At 42.2% G+C, this 13,571-nt stretch overlaps 1 protein-coding gene across 2 annotated transcripts in view; it reads right to left on the bottom strand.

The window, feature by feature from the left end:
- Window positions 1-3,898: 3,898 nt before the first annotated feature.
- Window positions 3,899-13,571, bottom strand: part of FBXO22 (F-box protein 22) — a 32,005-nt gene continuing 22,332 nt past the window's right edge. For both annotated transcript variants that reach the window (XM_029574867.1, XM_029574866.1), the window contains 2 exons: window positions 11,387-11,552; window positions 3,899-9,072 (listed from right to left, as the gene is read on the bottom strand). In XM_029574867.1, the coding sequence (XP_029430727.1) occupies window positions 8,661-9,072; window positions 11,387-11,552 (578 nt within the window). In that variant the 3' untranslated portion in view covers window positions 3,899-8,660. The remainder of the gene's footprint in view (window positions 9,073-11,386; window positions 11,553-13,571) is intronic.

Genomic DNA, 13,571 nt, shown 5'->3' with positions numbered 1-13,571 from the left:
CCACTTGCTCTGTCATCGGGAGGAGAAACACCGTTCCGTCTCCCTCCATCGGGAGTCCTACCGATGCCTCAACCATCGAAGTCATCGATACCATTGCTGTCATCGGTGCCGCCGATCTGTCCATCAATGCCCTCATTGGTGCCTCCGGAGCCTAGACCGGGACCTTCGGGAATACCTTCGTCCCGTCCCTCTCAGGTTCCTAGAGGGACCGATGCTGATCCTTATGACACCTAGACCGAAGATTCGACCCCACACACCGATGATTTACCATCACCACCCTCCCCTACCGAAAGCAGGAAGCGTTCTCCTCCAGAGGACTTGTCCTTCATCAATTTTGTGAAGGAGATGTCTGAGTTGGTTCCCTTCCAACTACAGATTGAGCAAGACGATAGACATCAGATGATGGTGCCTCCGGTTACATCCCTCGATACCATCCCTATCCATCAAGTTCTTTTGGATCTTCTCAAAAAGAATTGGGAACACCCTAGTTCGGTAGCACCAGTCAACCGGAAAGCAGATACCACATACTTGGTCCAGTCAGCTCCAGGATTCCAAAAACCTCAATTGGATCACCAGTCCATGCCTCAAGTCATACGTCCTGGACATCCAGGAGTTCTAGAAACTTTGACAAAAGTGTTCCGTGATTGGGCTCCATCCTATGATGTCACCCATATGTGAGGACTAACATCCTGCTGTCTTGTGAGAACACCTGTTACAGGGTAAGCAACATTTGCTTTATAGTTATCACATTCATACTGGGGTCAATGTAATAAAGACCCACTGCAAAACAGGCATTATAAGCACAGGTTTTGATCACCGCATGTGGTTAAAGCTGGCACCTCCGCAGGATGTAAATAAAAAGTTATGCAAATTATTTGTGCGCAGAAATCTGTGCACATGAAGTAACGCATATCAAAGCACAGTAAGGCCCTATGTGATAAGTGGTCACATCCGCACAGAAAAGCCGCGCCAATAATAATCGCATAAAAGCGAGCAAGCAAATGGGTCTCCCTATTCCGTGAAATTATGACCCTGGAATGTATTTTTAATATTTTGAATAACTGTGTGCTGCAGAAAACATGGCAAATATTTTCATGGGTGATAATTCACACCGCATGGCAGCGAGATAGGTGCTCAGCTGGACACGAATTGGGACACTCAAGCACACAGAAAGGCATCTAATCACGAATCTGGCTGCTCAGCACCAAGATAGGTACTCAGCTGGGCACTCGGGCGTCAAGACAGACACCCAGTAAACAAGAATCTGGCCACTCTGGCACTGAGATAGGCTGTCAGCTGGGTGCAAATCTGGCCACTCGGGCACCAAGAAAGGTGCCTACCTACGCAAGAATCTGGCTGCTCGAGCACTGAGATAGGCACGAATCACACAACTCCACCATACCAGTGCAAGCAATGGAATAAAATGACACCCGAGTCAGCACTGCCACTTAACTCGCGCCCCGACTGTGGCAGTGAAAAACCCGCACTAGCAATAGTGCGGCTCCCTGCATTGCCCATGATCAATCACCTCCTTTGCATGCCATTAGCATGTATTCACCCAAAAAAAAAACAAAAAACACGGATCAGTGTGTTTGTACACACTTTTTTCCTGCACAGAAAGCCATTACATCTCCATAAAGGGCTTTGCACGGGACACATGCACGGCAGCCTCAGCGCACATTACATCGGCCCCATTAAAATCCTAGCAGGAAGCTCATATCTTCTTCACGTTCCTGATTTATCTACATACCTCAGATTCAAGAAGAATCCAGCTTATAATATTCATTATTCAAAAAAAGGTCTGAGGCTGAGAGAGATCTTCAAGGATAGAGTGGAGCAGACCCAACTCCACTCTAGCAACCCTTGTGTTTTGGAAGTTGCAGGAAGTGCATGGTAGCTATGATGTGCTCCAGTTGATGTTTTATCCTCTCACACCAACGATGTGGCTCCAGAGGTGTGTAAGCAGAAGCGCTTAGAACTATCATTGGAGTTTGTGATTCCATTAGAAATGTACATAAATGGTTGGCTGGTAGGCGTGAGGATCGCCTAGTAACTTGCCTGCCTGGTGTGAAGTTAGCGGACCTCATTTCACCTAGAAAGGATTTTACAGCATGCTGGGAAGAAGCAGCTGTCATAGTACATATGGATTCCAACGACACAAGAAAGTCAGGAGAGGCTCTGGAGACTAAATTTAGGGTTTTAGGTAAGACAGTGAAATCCAAAACCTCCAGGGTTACATTCTCAGAAATGCTCCCAGTTTCACTTACAGGATCCCAGAGCAGGCTGAGCTCCAGAGTATCAATGTTTGGTGAGATGGTGGTGGAGGGAAGATAGCTTTAGATTTGTAAGGAACTGAGAAACATTCGGGGAAAAGGGGTGTCTATTACAAGTGGATGGGCTCTATCTTAACCAGCATGGAAGGCGGGTGCTATCTGTAACATTAAAAAAAAAAAAAAAAAAAAAAAAAAAGAGAGAGCAGCTTTTAAACTAGACCCTAGGGGAAAACTGACAGTCACAGAGGGAGAGGTATTGAAAAATACAGGAAAAACAGGGAAAATTAAAATATCCTAATAAAGAAGCTGTGATAAACATTGAAGTAGCTTGAATAGGACAAATACGAGAGATGTGCATTCGTCTGGGGCGAAGTAGACATATCCCTGGCTGGCCCAGACAGCAGTGCGCATTTTCCACTCAGCCACTAGAGCAAATTTTAAATTTTTGAATCTGCTGCAAGCTTTATTTCAGCACAAGAAGAGGAGACAGATTAAATAGAAAAATAAACACTTTTTTTTTGTTAGCAGAATTGTACAAATTTGGCATTTAAAAACAAAAGTGGACTACTCTCCACAAATTTTCAACCAGCAAGCCTACTGCTGTGGCCGCAGGCCTGTCACTACCATGCATAAAATGAAATCCAAATCTTATAATGTATGCACTTGTTGCCAGGGTTTACATCCTAAACCTCATGCAAATCTGACTTTATAACTTTGAAGAACACATCAAATACAATTATCTGCCCTTATTCACCACACCTAGGGGCCGATGCAATAATTATGTGCAGAAAGCGGGCGCGGGACAGTCAGCACCCACTTTAACGTGCCCCCCTTGGGGGGGCACCATGCAATATTTAAATTAGGGGGGGTCACATTAGAGAACCCGATTGGCGTCGGCCGTCCGCCGGTTAGGAAAACAGACGCTGAGTTTATCGGCGTTGGTTTTCCTAAATGCCACACAGCCAGGGGGTTTAGGAAACAGACGCTTGTCAGTTGAGCGACCGTTTCCTGCATCTGCCTGCTTTTTTTTCTTTATTTTGTTTTTCCTCCTCCTTAATATCGCAACGATATTAAAGTAGAAGGCAGTACAGAAAAGCAGTTTTTCCTGCTTTTCTGTACTAGTTTTAAGAGCGCTCAGCTATTAACGCCTGCTCCAGGCAGGCGCTAATTTCTGATCACTAAATGTGCATCCTAGATGCCCTTTTTTTTTTTTTTTTGCATGGGAAGTGAATGCCTAATAGCCCCAATCCCATGCATTTGCATGTGATGAGCGCTATTAGATTCACTCCGCATTGGACACACGTTGTAGAGGCGCTAAACCCCTTATCACTGAGTGCACTCTATTGCATCGGCCCCTCTGCCACAGGCTACCCTAAATCTAAGGCCCATGCAGGATAACTACACTTTGCTCTGATTGGGCACACAGAAGCCCAACAGGTCTGATAGGAGCTTACTCGCCTCATGCTTTATTACTTAAATAATAAAGCTCCAATTCAGACAATTTTCAAATACTCCAGACACTGAATGTTATTGGATTTTACCCCATTTTTTTCGGGGAGAACCCTTATACCTCATTTTATAGGAAAGCTTCATTTACAACAGTTAGCATCCATATGCTTAGATACAGTATTACACTAAAACAAGGTACTCCTAGATTATATATACAGACATGAAATTTGACATTCTAGAAAAATCTGCAGAGATTCCATGATTCTATGTTTAACCAATTTGTACACAAAGGAGAAATCTGACAGGTAGTAAAATGTTCTATATTCAACTTACTTTTTATTTTTGGATGCAGCAGTTTCCGCCTGCTTCTTTGTACTTCCAGCTCAGTTGCCATGAGGGCTGGCAGTCACCATTCACAACTACCCAGGGATTTTTTTTTTCCCCTACTTTACATCCTCCACAACATAGCCAGACAGGTCATGGCAGCACCGAGCCAGGGGCCATGCACCACAGCTCCTTCTGGAGCCCTATCATCAGGGGCCCTGAATCCAGCCACCAGGTGTCACCCTCCCCACTGGATGGCACGCTCACAGCATCCCCAGACAACCCAGGAAAAGAAAGCCATTGAGCCAGGGACATCCTGCACAGCACCCTGGGCCAGCCTGTCTTGCACTTGTTAACAAAACGCCACTCAAGTGCATCCAAATTGCTTTAGACCCGAACCTAACCAGATTACACTACACTTACGTGGGTGCTGCCTTTATCGTTTCCAAGATTTTGCAAACTACATTAAAGTGACTGCCTTTCTCAAGCTCCTGATTTGTTTATTATGTTAGGGACTTTTGTTTTCAGTTTTTATTTTATTTTACCCAGGAATGTATCAGTGTTTTATTACAGCAAAAACAAACATGACATTACTTGGCAAAATGACAGATCATATTTTACCACCAATTTATTGTATTTACAATAATTTATGTTCTACCTATTGCCAAGGCCTTTTCTAGGCAAATTACAATAAGAAAGAGCATAAAAACACAACAAAATAATACAACATATTCAATCAACAAAGGCATACAATACTTCAAATACAATCACAATCAAACAGCAAGGAATCATCATTGAACACTGTGCTAGCTTATGTAACATTTCTCCCATTTCTATATTTCTTGTAATTAACACTGAAAAATTCCTGTGTAAAATTAAAACTGAAAATGAAGGCCCCTTCTTTATATCAATTTAAGGGTTCTCAAGAGATGACGACTGTAGATATAAATAAATTTACCATAAAATCAGTGTGCAAGAATGCTGAAGCATCTCATTGGCGATTCTGGTTTCTTCTTGCCAGTTCATCATACAGTGACAGCGACTGGTTTAATGCACCAATAGTAATAGAGGTGATGATATAATGCTAGAGCAATAAATTGGAATTAGGCAGGGCCTTTCATTCAAAAAGGTTCTTGTCCTGATCTGTAAAAATTTAATACTTCTGGAACATGAATCCAGCCACCACAGAATGAACATCTTGGGCTTCACTTCTTGCAAAGAATAAAGAAACTAAAATAGTTTTTAATTCTTCACGGCCGTTAAAAACAAACAAAAATGTTCGATATCCTTTTCCTTTCCATTTTATTCCTCAGCTGAAGCAAGTATTTCCAGGTGGTGAGACTGAATGCAGCAACACATGACATCATCTAAGGCTTAACCTCTGCAAAAGGAGGCATTAGAATAAGAGGTGGATTTAAGAGAGAGAGCCTCAAGTTTTTTTTTGTTTTGTTTTTTTTAACCCAAGCAGTTTCTTCCCACTTCTTTAAGCTTCCTGCTCCACCGAAATCAGGGTTGCAACTTGGCATCACAAGCCTTCCTTCACAAATACCTGGGGATCTTTTTCCTCTCTATATTTTCCATCCACTACCAAAGCAACTGTCCTCAAATGGGGATCATTCACCATGGGCGCCTTCCACAACCCTGCAATTCCAGCCACTAAGGGTCAGCGTGGCACAAAGACCAGGACTGAAGGCTGCCTCCACTGCAACCCCAGCTCTACTTGACCTGAAGAGAGCATCAAACCCAGGACTTTTCTCATGGTTGTGCCCAGCACTGAAACTGGGCCAACCAAGCCAGCTCTCAGTGGTCATTTTTAAACATAAAAATAAAATAAGAAACCACCAGTGAGAGGAAAAAAGACAAGAGACAGAGCATTTGATAATTTCAGGAACATTTCAAAGACTACCCGAAATTTGGAAGTACGTAGTGGGGGGTTTGTAGCCGGAGTGTAAAATCATTTGGCCAAATCACTTTGTATGTAGTGATCAAGTTTCTCCTTTCAAGAATACAAAAGAACAGTGTTAGCCTCTGTGTACTGTGCAGTAATGCAAAAGTACACAGAGTAAGTACCAATATTTATCTTGGACCTTGGGTAAACTTTGCCGATTCTATTTAGGAGAACCTTAGGCTACCCCCTGAACACTTGCAGCAGCCACAAAGCACCTCTCAACTTTTGGCTCCAATTAGTCTTCTCTAGCTGGGACATCACAAATGATATTGCACACAATGCATTACCCATACTGATCTCAAGTGACACAGCGGGACCTGCTTAAAGAATTGCAATGACTTGGCAATAAACTCTTTGACAGATATCTTTCTGAATGTTATTGTTTACCATATGCACTTATGAATATTAGACAAGACCCAGAAGATATCTTATGAGCATGGAAGACAAGCCCAGCTGTTTCATGGGCTGGAATGGTAATATTCTAGATTCAGACTGCCACATTTACTTACATCTTACTATTTTTGCCGACACTTTAAAATGAAGCCTGTACATGCCTGCTCTACAGCGCTCATATTCAGTACACTCAGTTACTGCTCAGGACATCAGACACTGTTTCTGCCACTAGCTGATGACTCAAAAATGTCCCAAGCAAACAATATTAATTAAAACAAGCAGGAAAAGCATGCCAGAGGTACAGCTTCAGGAATGTTTCCAGCATAACTGGGTAGAAGAGGAGTGGTGGAGGGGGGATGTCTGGGGGAACGGCTGCATGGGGTTTGGGTTTAACGGGTGTTCTGGGTATATGAGGATTGTGGGGCGAGTTTTTGGGGGTATGGCTGTGTAGACATAGCAGATGTAGTTGTGAGAGAGTCTGTGGAAGGAGTTAGATATGAGCGGAAGAGCTGTGTGCATGGTGGTGTCAGAGGTAGGGGTGTGTGCCTGTATGTGGAGGAAGGTATATAGATATTGGGGATGGATGTGTGTAGCTGGGGGTGAGTGCAGGGAGGAGAGGTAAGATGTGGTAGGGTGTGGGTTATGGGGGAGGTACGGCTGTGTGGAAGGTGAATTGACAAGTTATATCATTTATTTTTCTTGACTGTGGACAGGGAGGGGGGTGAGTGGGTGTGGCATGTGTGTATAGGGAGCAGTGCATGGGAGATGAGATGTGTGTACTTTGCTTTCAGGTTTCCCCCGTCTCTGCCTCTGTTGGTCTGTACCAACGTAATGGAAGGGTGAGGGGGTAGCCCTGGTCAGCATGCTAACAGTTTCCTTACAAAGCCATGGGGGTAGGTTTGGGGTTTTATTTATTTATTTATTTTTAGGCAGCTCAGTTCTCTGAAAATACCGATCTGATGTTTCTGGTTTTCATACTCATCCAAGATAGTCACCTTTGCTTCCTGTAAACCAAAATTTGGTAACTTTCCACCCCTTTTTTGGGTGACAGACAAACAGATGGACATGGAAAGAATTATGCAAATGGAATCAAACAGGCCATGTGCTGGAAAATATTAGAGAGAGAATCAAACACAATGCCATCAAATCTGCTGCACAAGGCGTGTTTCAGCAAGACTAAAAAGCAGAGAACGTGTAAACGTTTCAGCTCCAACAGGAGCCTACCTCACCGGAGCTGAACTGAATAACGCAGGGAATTCGCCCGAGACAGCAGGTCACATGGCTCAGTGATAGTACCTGAAGGCAGTTACGGGTGCTTTATAAATGCACCTATAGCCTTATGGGAATGATGAGATCTTGCTAAATTCTTTTTATACTTTGTTTGCGTGGGACGTTTTTCCTAGCTGTACAGGACACTTTTTTTTCCTTTTTGTGATGGGCTGATGCCAAATACAGAAAAGAGCACAGCTTGTGCTTCTCAAGCACGTTCTACCCTGCAGCAGCAAAGGAACGTATAAATACTGCTATAGTAAATGTAATAGATCAATTATCTTTTTTTGAAAAGTCTGAGGAAAGTCCTCTCCGACAGCTGAAGGCCTACAGCAATTCATAACAGCAAATACGGTGTGCGGCTATGTTTGTAGCGTTAATATCGCATAGTGTTTACAATGAAGTGCAATAGTCACCGAAATAAAGTTCAGCTCATTCAGGCCAGGGAGGAAAAAAAAATCTCCATAAGGTCAAACAGTATTTTGCTTCAAAATTTTTCTTGTCGATTTGGTGTTCATGAAAGGTGTTGGATGGACGACGCAGGCCAGCACCCCCACAGAATCAGCCAGAGCAGTTCAAGTTTCCTCACGGTGCTTTCATAGGTATCAACCCTGCCCTGGCAGGGCACAACCACCTCAAAAAGTGAAAAGCTCATTCAGTCTCAGGTCCAGTCACCTCTAGGCCTCGCTGCTGAGACCTGGAATAAGGGTGCAAATTCATACCGCGTGTGATGCTGCTGTTAATGATGGGGGATCCCTTGGCCACTGGGAAACAGATGCAGCAGCTCATTTCACATTGGCTACTCCGACTGCCCTGGGTCCCATCTGAACCTGTGCCAATCCCTGAGCTGAGCTCCTCAGTATAATGGCAAAAAGGCATATCAGAATCCTAGCTAAGCACGTGAGGGGGTTACAGAAGCCAAGCCTGTAGACAACCCAATTGTCTCATTTTTAAAAAATGACGTAAGAATAGAAAGAGAACTAAAACCTTTCCTGGCCCTGGTACTACTTAGACCCAAGATGAATGAGGGTCATAACGGTTGTATAACCATGAAGCAGATCATCCTTCACATCATTACATTCCCGAAGTATAAAATTCCCTGTGACTATTCTATCACAGCCAATTTCTCCATTACCAAAGAAACCAAACAAGGGAACAGTGGGAAAATGCTTCCTGAACGCATTCGCCTCCACATTCATTTTGCTTTTGTAATACAGCTGGCCTCTGCCAACACAAGCAAACATAAAGCCAATGGTGTGGTGTTCTGGGATGTTGGCAGCTTTCAGGCGCTGCATGCACGCTGCCGCCGTACTTTCGTCATCCACATCCTGGCCCAATAGGACTGTGGCGCCTTGGACCTTGGCTCCACTAAAAGCTAGGCCAACCACACCCACCGCATCCCTGCTGCAACTTTTGCTGGAAAATAAGAGAGAGAAAAGAAAAGGGTATTTTAACTTATTAAGAACGGCTGCAGATCTACTTTATAGATTCAAAAAAGACCAAGATGGTTCAAATATTGCTGGTCACTTCACATTGCCGTAGCCTATTTTCCCACTGGGAAGCTTAAGAATGAACCTCCATCTCAGAGACTCTACCAATGAGCTGAAGAAACAGCAGCGCAGCAGGGTTAGAAAGAGATTGGTTGCTTTATGCAGTTTGCTCAAAACCTTGTCACAGGCATTTCACAGCTCAGGTAGTTACTTGAAGCCAAAATAAATAAGGTATAACATTTCATAAACAGTAATACAATCATATGCATAGATGCTATTTATAAAATGGGAGGGATACAGAAAGTATTTTCTAGTGCAATCACACAGTTTCAACATCCTTTACACACATTAGTGCACAAGACAAAAGTCTGTTGCTGAAAATAGACCTTTATCAAAATCACCACAAGGCAGCCAGACCTTTGCAAGGTCACAGAGGATGGAAGCAGTGCAGAGGGAGGATGGCATACTGTGTTGGGTTATATTACAGGCTCTGCATGGAGAAGGTTCAGGTACACAGGATGCGCTCTCTGGGAGAAAAAGTGGGAATCCCAAAGATCTAGCAGGCTTCACCATATAAAGCATTTTCAAGGACAAGGAGGTCATGTCATAAAGCTGCTCCAGGGTGATACCTAAGTGCTCCAAATGCACTTGCGTGGCTCTGCTATTGAGATCCCTTCATTGGCTTCCAATTCAATAAAGTGCTGGCATTGATCTTTCATGTGATGAGAGGAACTGGCCCCCTTTCCCTTAGGAATTTCCCCAAACGTCAGCCAAGTTAATGCTGAGATGTATTAACAACTGTTCGTACCTTGGAAGGGATTGGTAGGTACAGCTTAGAACGCCTTCTCAGCAGTGGCTCCCCCTGGAATACATTACCCTCAGATATCCTCCTGAAACTATTACTTTACCTTTCAGAAAAAGATTAAGGCATGGCTCTTCCCCTAGTAAAGGCTTGAACAGAGAAGTTTGAGAATGTATGGAATATTATACATCAGAAAGATGGTTTGGGTGCATATTACAAAAGCTTATTACCTTTTGGGTTTGTGGTATTAATGGATATTTGTATGAGTTTTTGTCTCTGTCCGATGGATAACGGCATTATAACTACCCTGGTCAGTGGTATATATGGATGTTTATTTTATAATGATTATAAGGACTGGGTTTTTCTTTTAAAGTTTTTGTTTGTATGATGGATTTTTAAATTATTTATAAGCTGCCGTGGGCGACCTCAGATTGGGAATGCGGTTTAGAAATTTGATAAAGAAACAAAGCAAGCGAGCTCAGAGGAACCGAGAGGAAATACTGCTTTACTGAGTGGGTGGCTGTAACCAAATCAGTAGGACACAGACTGTCACTGACGGCCCACATCATCTTTCATTGGAGGGGATCAAGTATCTTGCGTGAGGTGATGGCGGATGGGCGAGTAGATCTCCTCCAGTGGGGTTGGGGTGTGCAGATAACACAGGTTGGAGTTCTCTTGTCTTTCTTACTGACGTTGTGGGGGTTTGGGCAGACAAGCTACGAGGAAACCGACAGGCAGGGGGGGTGGTGGCTTTGTTGTTATGGATAACTGGTATGGGTGCTGCCGGGGTGAGGCTTAGGGTTGTGGGGAATGATAGCTTGGGCCTAGTGGGGGAGTTGGAAAAAAAGAAGACTGAAGGGGGACCCCTGCTGGCTGCAGGGTTAGTGCCATGCTGGGCATGCCCAGTAGGGGCCAGACAAAGTTCTGGAAACTTTGACAGACGTTTTCCGTGATTGTGCTCCATCCTGTGATGTCACCCATATGTGAGGACTACCATCCTGCTTGTCCTGTGAGAACATCTCACCCCTTTTAATAAATCAAAGAGAAAACAGCATCTGCCATATCTGCCAATGAAGCTTTCAGAACCCCTGCAGCACTGAACAGATTCATAAAGGAAAGGTATCAACTAATATAAAATATTTTTAGTTGAGTGAAAGCCGGTTGTAGCCAGGGAGAGACAGATACACAACACAGGCAGAAACTTGGAAGGGGAGATTTATATATTTTTAAAGAAGCATTTCTGCTTCAAATTTCAAAATTCTGGTTATAAAGCAGTGCCATTTTTTAAATATATATTGACTGCCAATCTCAGTCTCAGCCCTGCCCACCTTACTCTCCCAAAGTATCTTTCATCTATTGGACCCTCAGTAAGATAGCTACCAAGTAATGCCCTCCTTATCTATCATTATTGGTTCCTAAATGAACCGGAAAGATATACCTTTCTGAAGTAAATGACGACAAACGTTCCACTTGTCCACCCGCAATAATGATGCTCTTTTCATTCAGTGGGTCAATTACTTGGTGAAGAAACCGGGTAGCTCCTTGTCTATGGGTATTGAAACCAAACATAAGGACAACTCTGAGGTCTGGATTATTCTTAAGACCTACAAATAAAAGACATACAGCTAGAAATTGGTCTTCTTAATGCTTTGAGACAAATCACCAATAGTAAAGAACTCAAAAAGTCGCTAAAAACACACTTCTTCAAAGAAGCTTTTGCAGTCACAGACTAATAATAACCCTGCAAATCAGATAAGCCTTGTATGTTCCTAACTTCTTTTTTTCGGTTCTTGATTTTTATAACCATAATAGGGAGTTTAGTTCTATGATATATTAAGATGTCAGAGAAGTATAGGGTTTTAATATGGAAATTGTATTTCTCTCCAAGCTTTATTTATTTTCTTGGTTTTCACTTTTGCTTTTTAGACTTTTTATTTTATGTTTACGTACAGACTTAAATTCTGAAATCTATGCAATTCTATTCTCTTATTGTATGATTATATTTTAATGCTATTGTAAACCATTTTGGTCAATTATACATTGTAAAGACTGTATAGAAATATCTTAAATAAAATAAATAAAATAAAATGAGTTATGTAATTTAGCAAAATCAAAATATATAGGACCTTAAAAATACAGTAAATTCCTCCTAAAATCCATTAATGTTACAATGATTTCTTTTCCATTTACAATGTAACAAATGTGGATACACATAACCAGCAAACTGCAAGAGTGAAATGCTCAATAGGGATGCAAATTCGTTGGTCAATTCGTTTCGGTGGTACACACATATCTAACGAATGGAGAGTAGGCGTGAAAAACTGATGGTATGCATGTAGGCAGGTGGCCACCTACATATGTGCATACCATCAATTTTGCGTGCTTACTCTCCATTTGTGAAATACGTGCAAACTGCCAAAATGAAGGAAATGAATCGATCAACGAATGCACATCCCTAGTGTTCAATGTTCCCTTAGGTTTACAACATTAAAATCACATCAGCCATTACAGATTTTCAATGATGTATTACCAGAAGAGTTATTTTAAACTGAGAAAAAAATTATACTTTTCAAAGCTATTCTTTCCATAGCTCAAGGTTTACCACAATATCATCATAAAAAATGGAATGGCTGATGTGCTCTGTTGCGACACTTCTGCCACAGATGCTGAAAAAGAAGGATTCAGAAGCCACATTCCAGATGCCAAAAATACTCAGTTCATGAAGAGTGGCCTTTAAAAGGAAACTGCAGAGAGTTGTGCAAATATACCCAAGATGCAGTACATAACATCTTGCATCATATCATTCACAGAGTATTGCAGGTGAACTCTGCAATCCTTCCCAGCATCCAGCTGCTAAATGATGGAATGCACTTCTGGTGAGGAATCCTCTTTTCCTGCATATTCCCAGCTGAAAACTCTAAAATGACATTTTCAGGCAAGATTTGCAAGCCCAGTTCCGCTGCCACACTGGCAATTTGAAGTGGACAATATGACTCTCTATATATTTGTTACACAAATGGTCTATAATTAGTGAGAAGGGGGTTGAAATATTTTAAAGGAGTTGAATAAATGAAGGCTCTAGTCTCATGCAGTCTCACGCAGCATCTTGATCTTATATTGGTTTTTGTTCTACCTTTTTGCTTCTTTTCAAAACTATCTGATGATTTTTTTTATTTTATATGTAAACCGTAGAGATAGAAACTTGCTTTCTGTGCAACGGTATATAAAAACTGCATAAATAAATAAAAATCTTCCATAAAAAGGCAGCAATTTTCAAAAGAGCTCACACTGATGCGAAGTCCACAGATACTTTTATCCAACTTTCCAAGGAAAATTACAAAAATAACCCCAGACACATGCACATGCTTTTTCTTGAAAATAACACAGATTTAAAAGCGTGATCTACACATTATTTCCCTTCCCCAACCTAAATCCAGCCACAAGGCATATACATTCTTGATCCCTTTCTTTATTCTTACTTGGGTAAGGATGTGCAATTTTCAGCCAATTTAGCCATATAAATGCCTTCTGAAAAACTGCCCGTCTCAGGGATATTTGGGAGTCTAGTTATGGCTGGATAGTACAGGACATGTAGCCAGGGATTATCTCAACAATGAATGACA

The sequence above is a fragment of the Rhinatrema bivittatum genome, chromosome 13, assembly GCF_901001135.1.
Source record: "Rhinatrema bivittatum chromosome 13, aRhiBiv1.1, whole genome shotgun sequence".
NCBI classification, from domain to species: Eukaryota; Metazoa; Chordata; class Amphibia; order Gymnophiona; family Rhinatrematidae; genus Rhinatrema; species Rhinatrema bivittatum.
The sequence above is the reverse complement of the archived record's forward strand: the minus strand, read 5'-3'. Positions and strand labels throughout refer to the sequence as shown.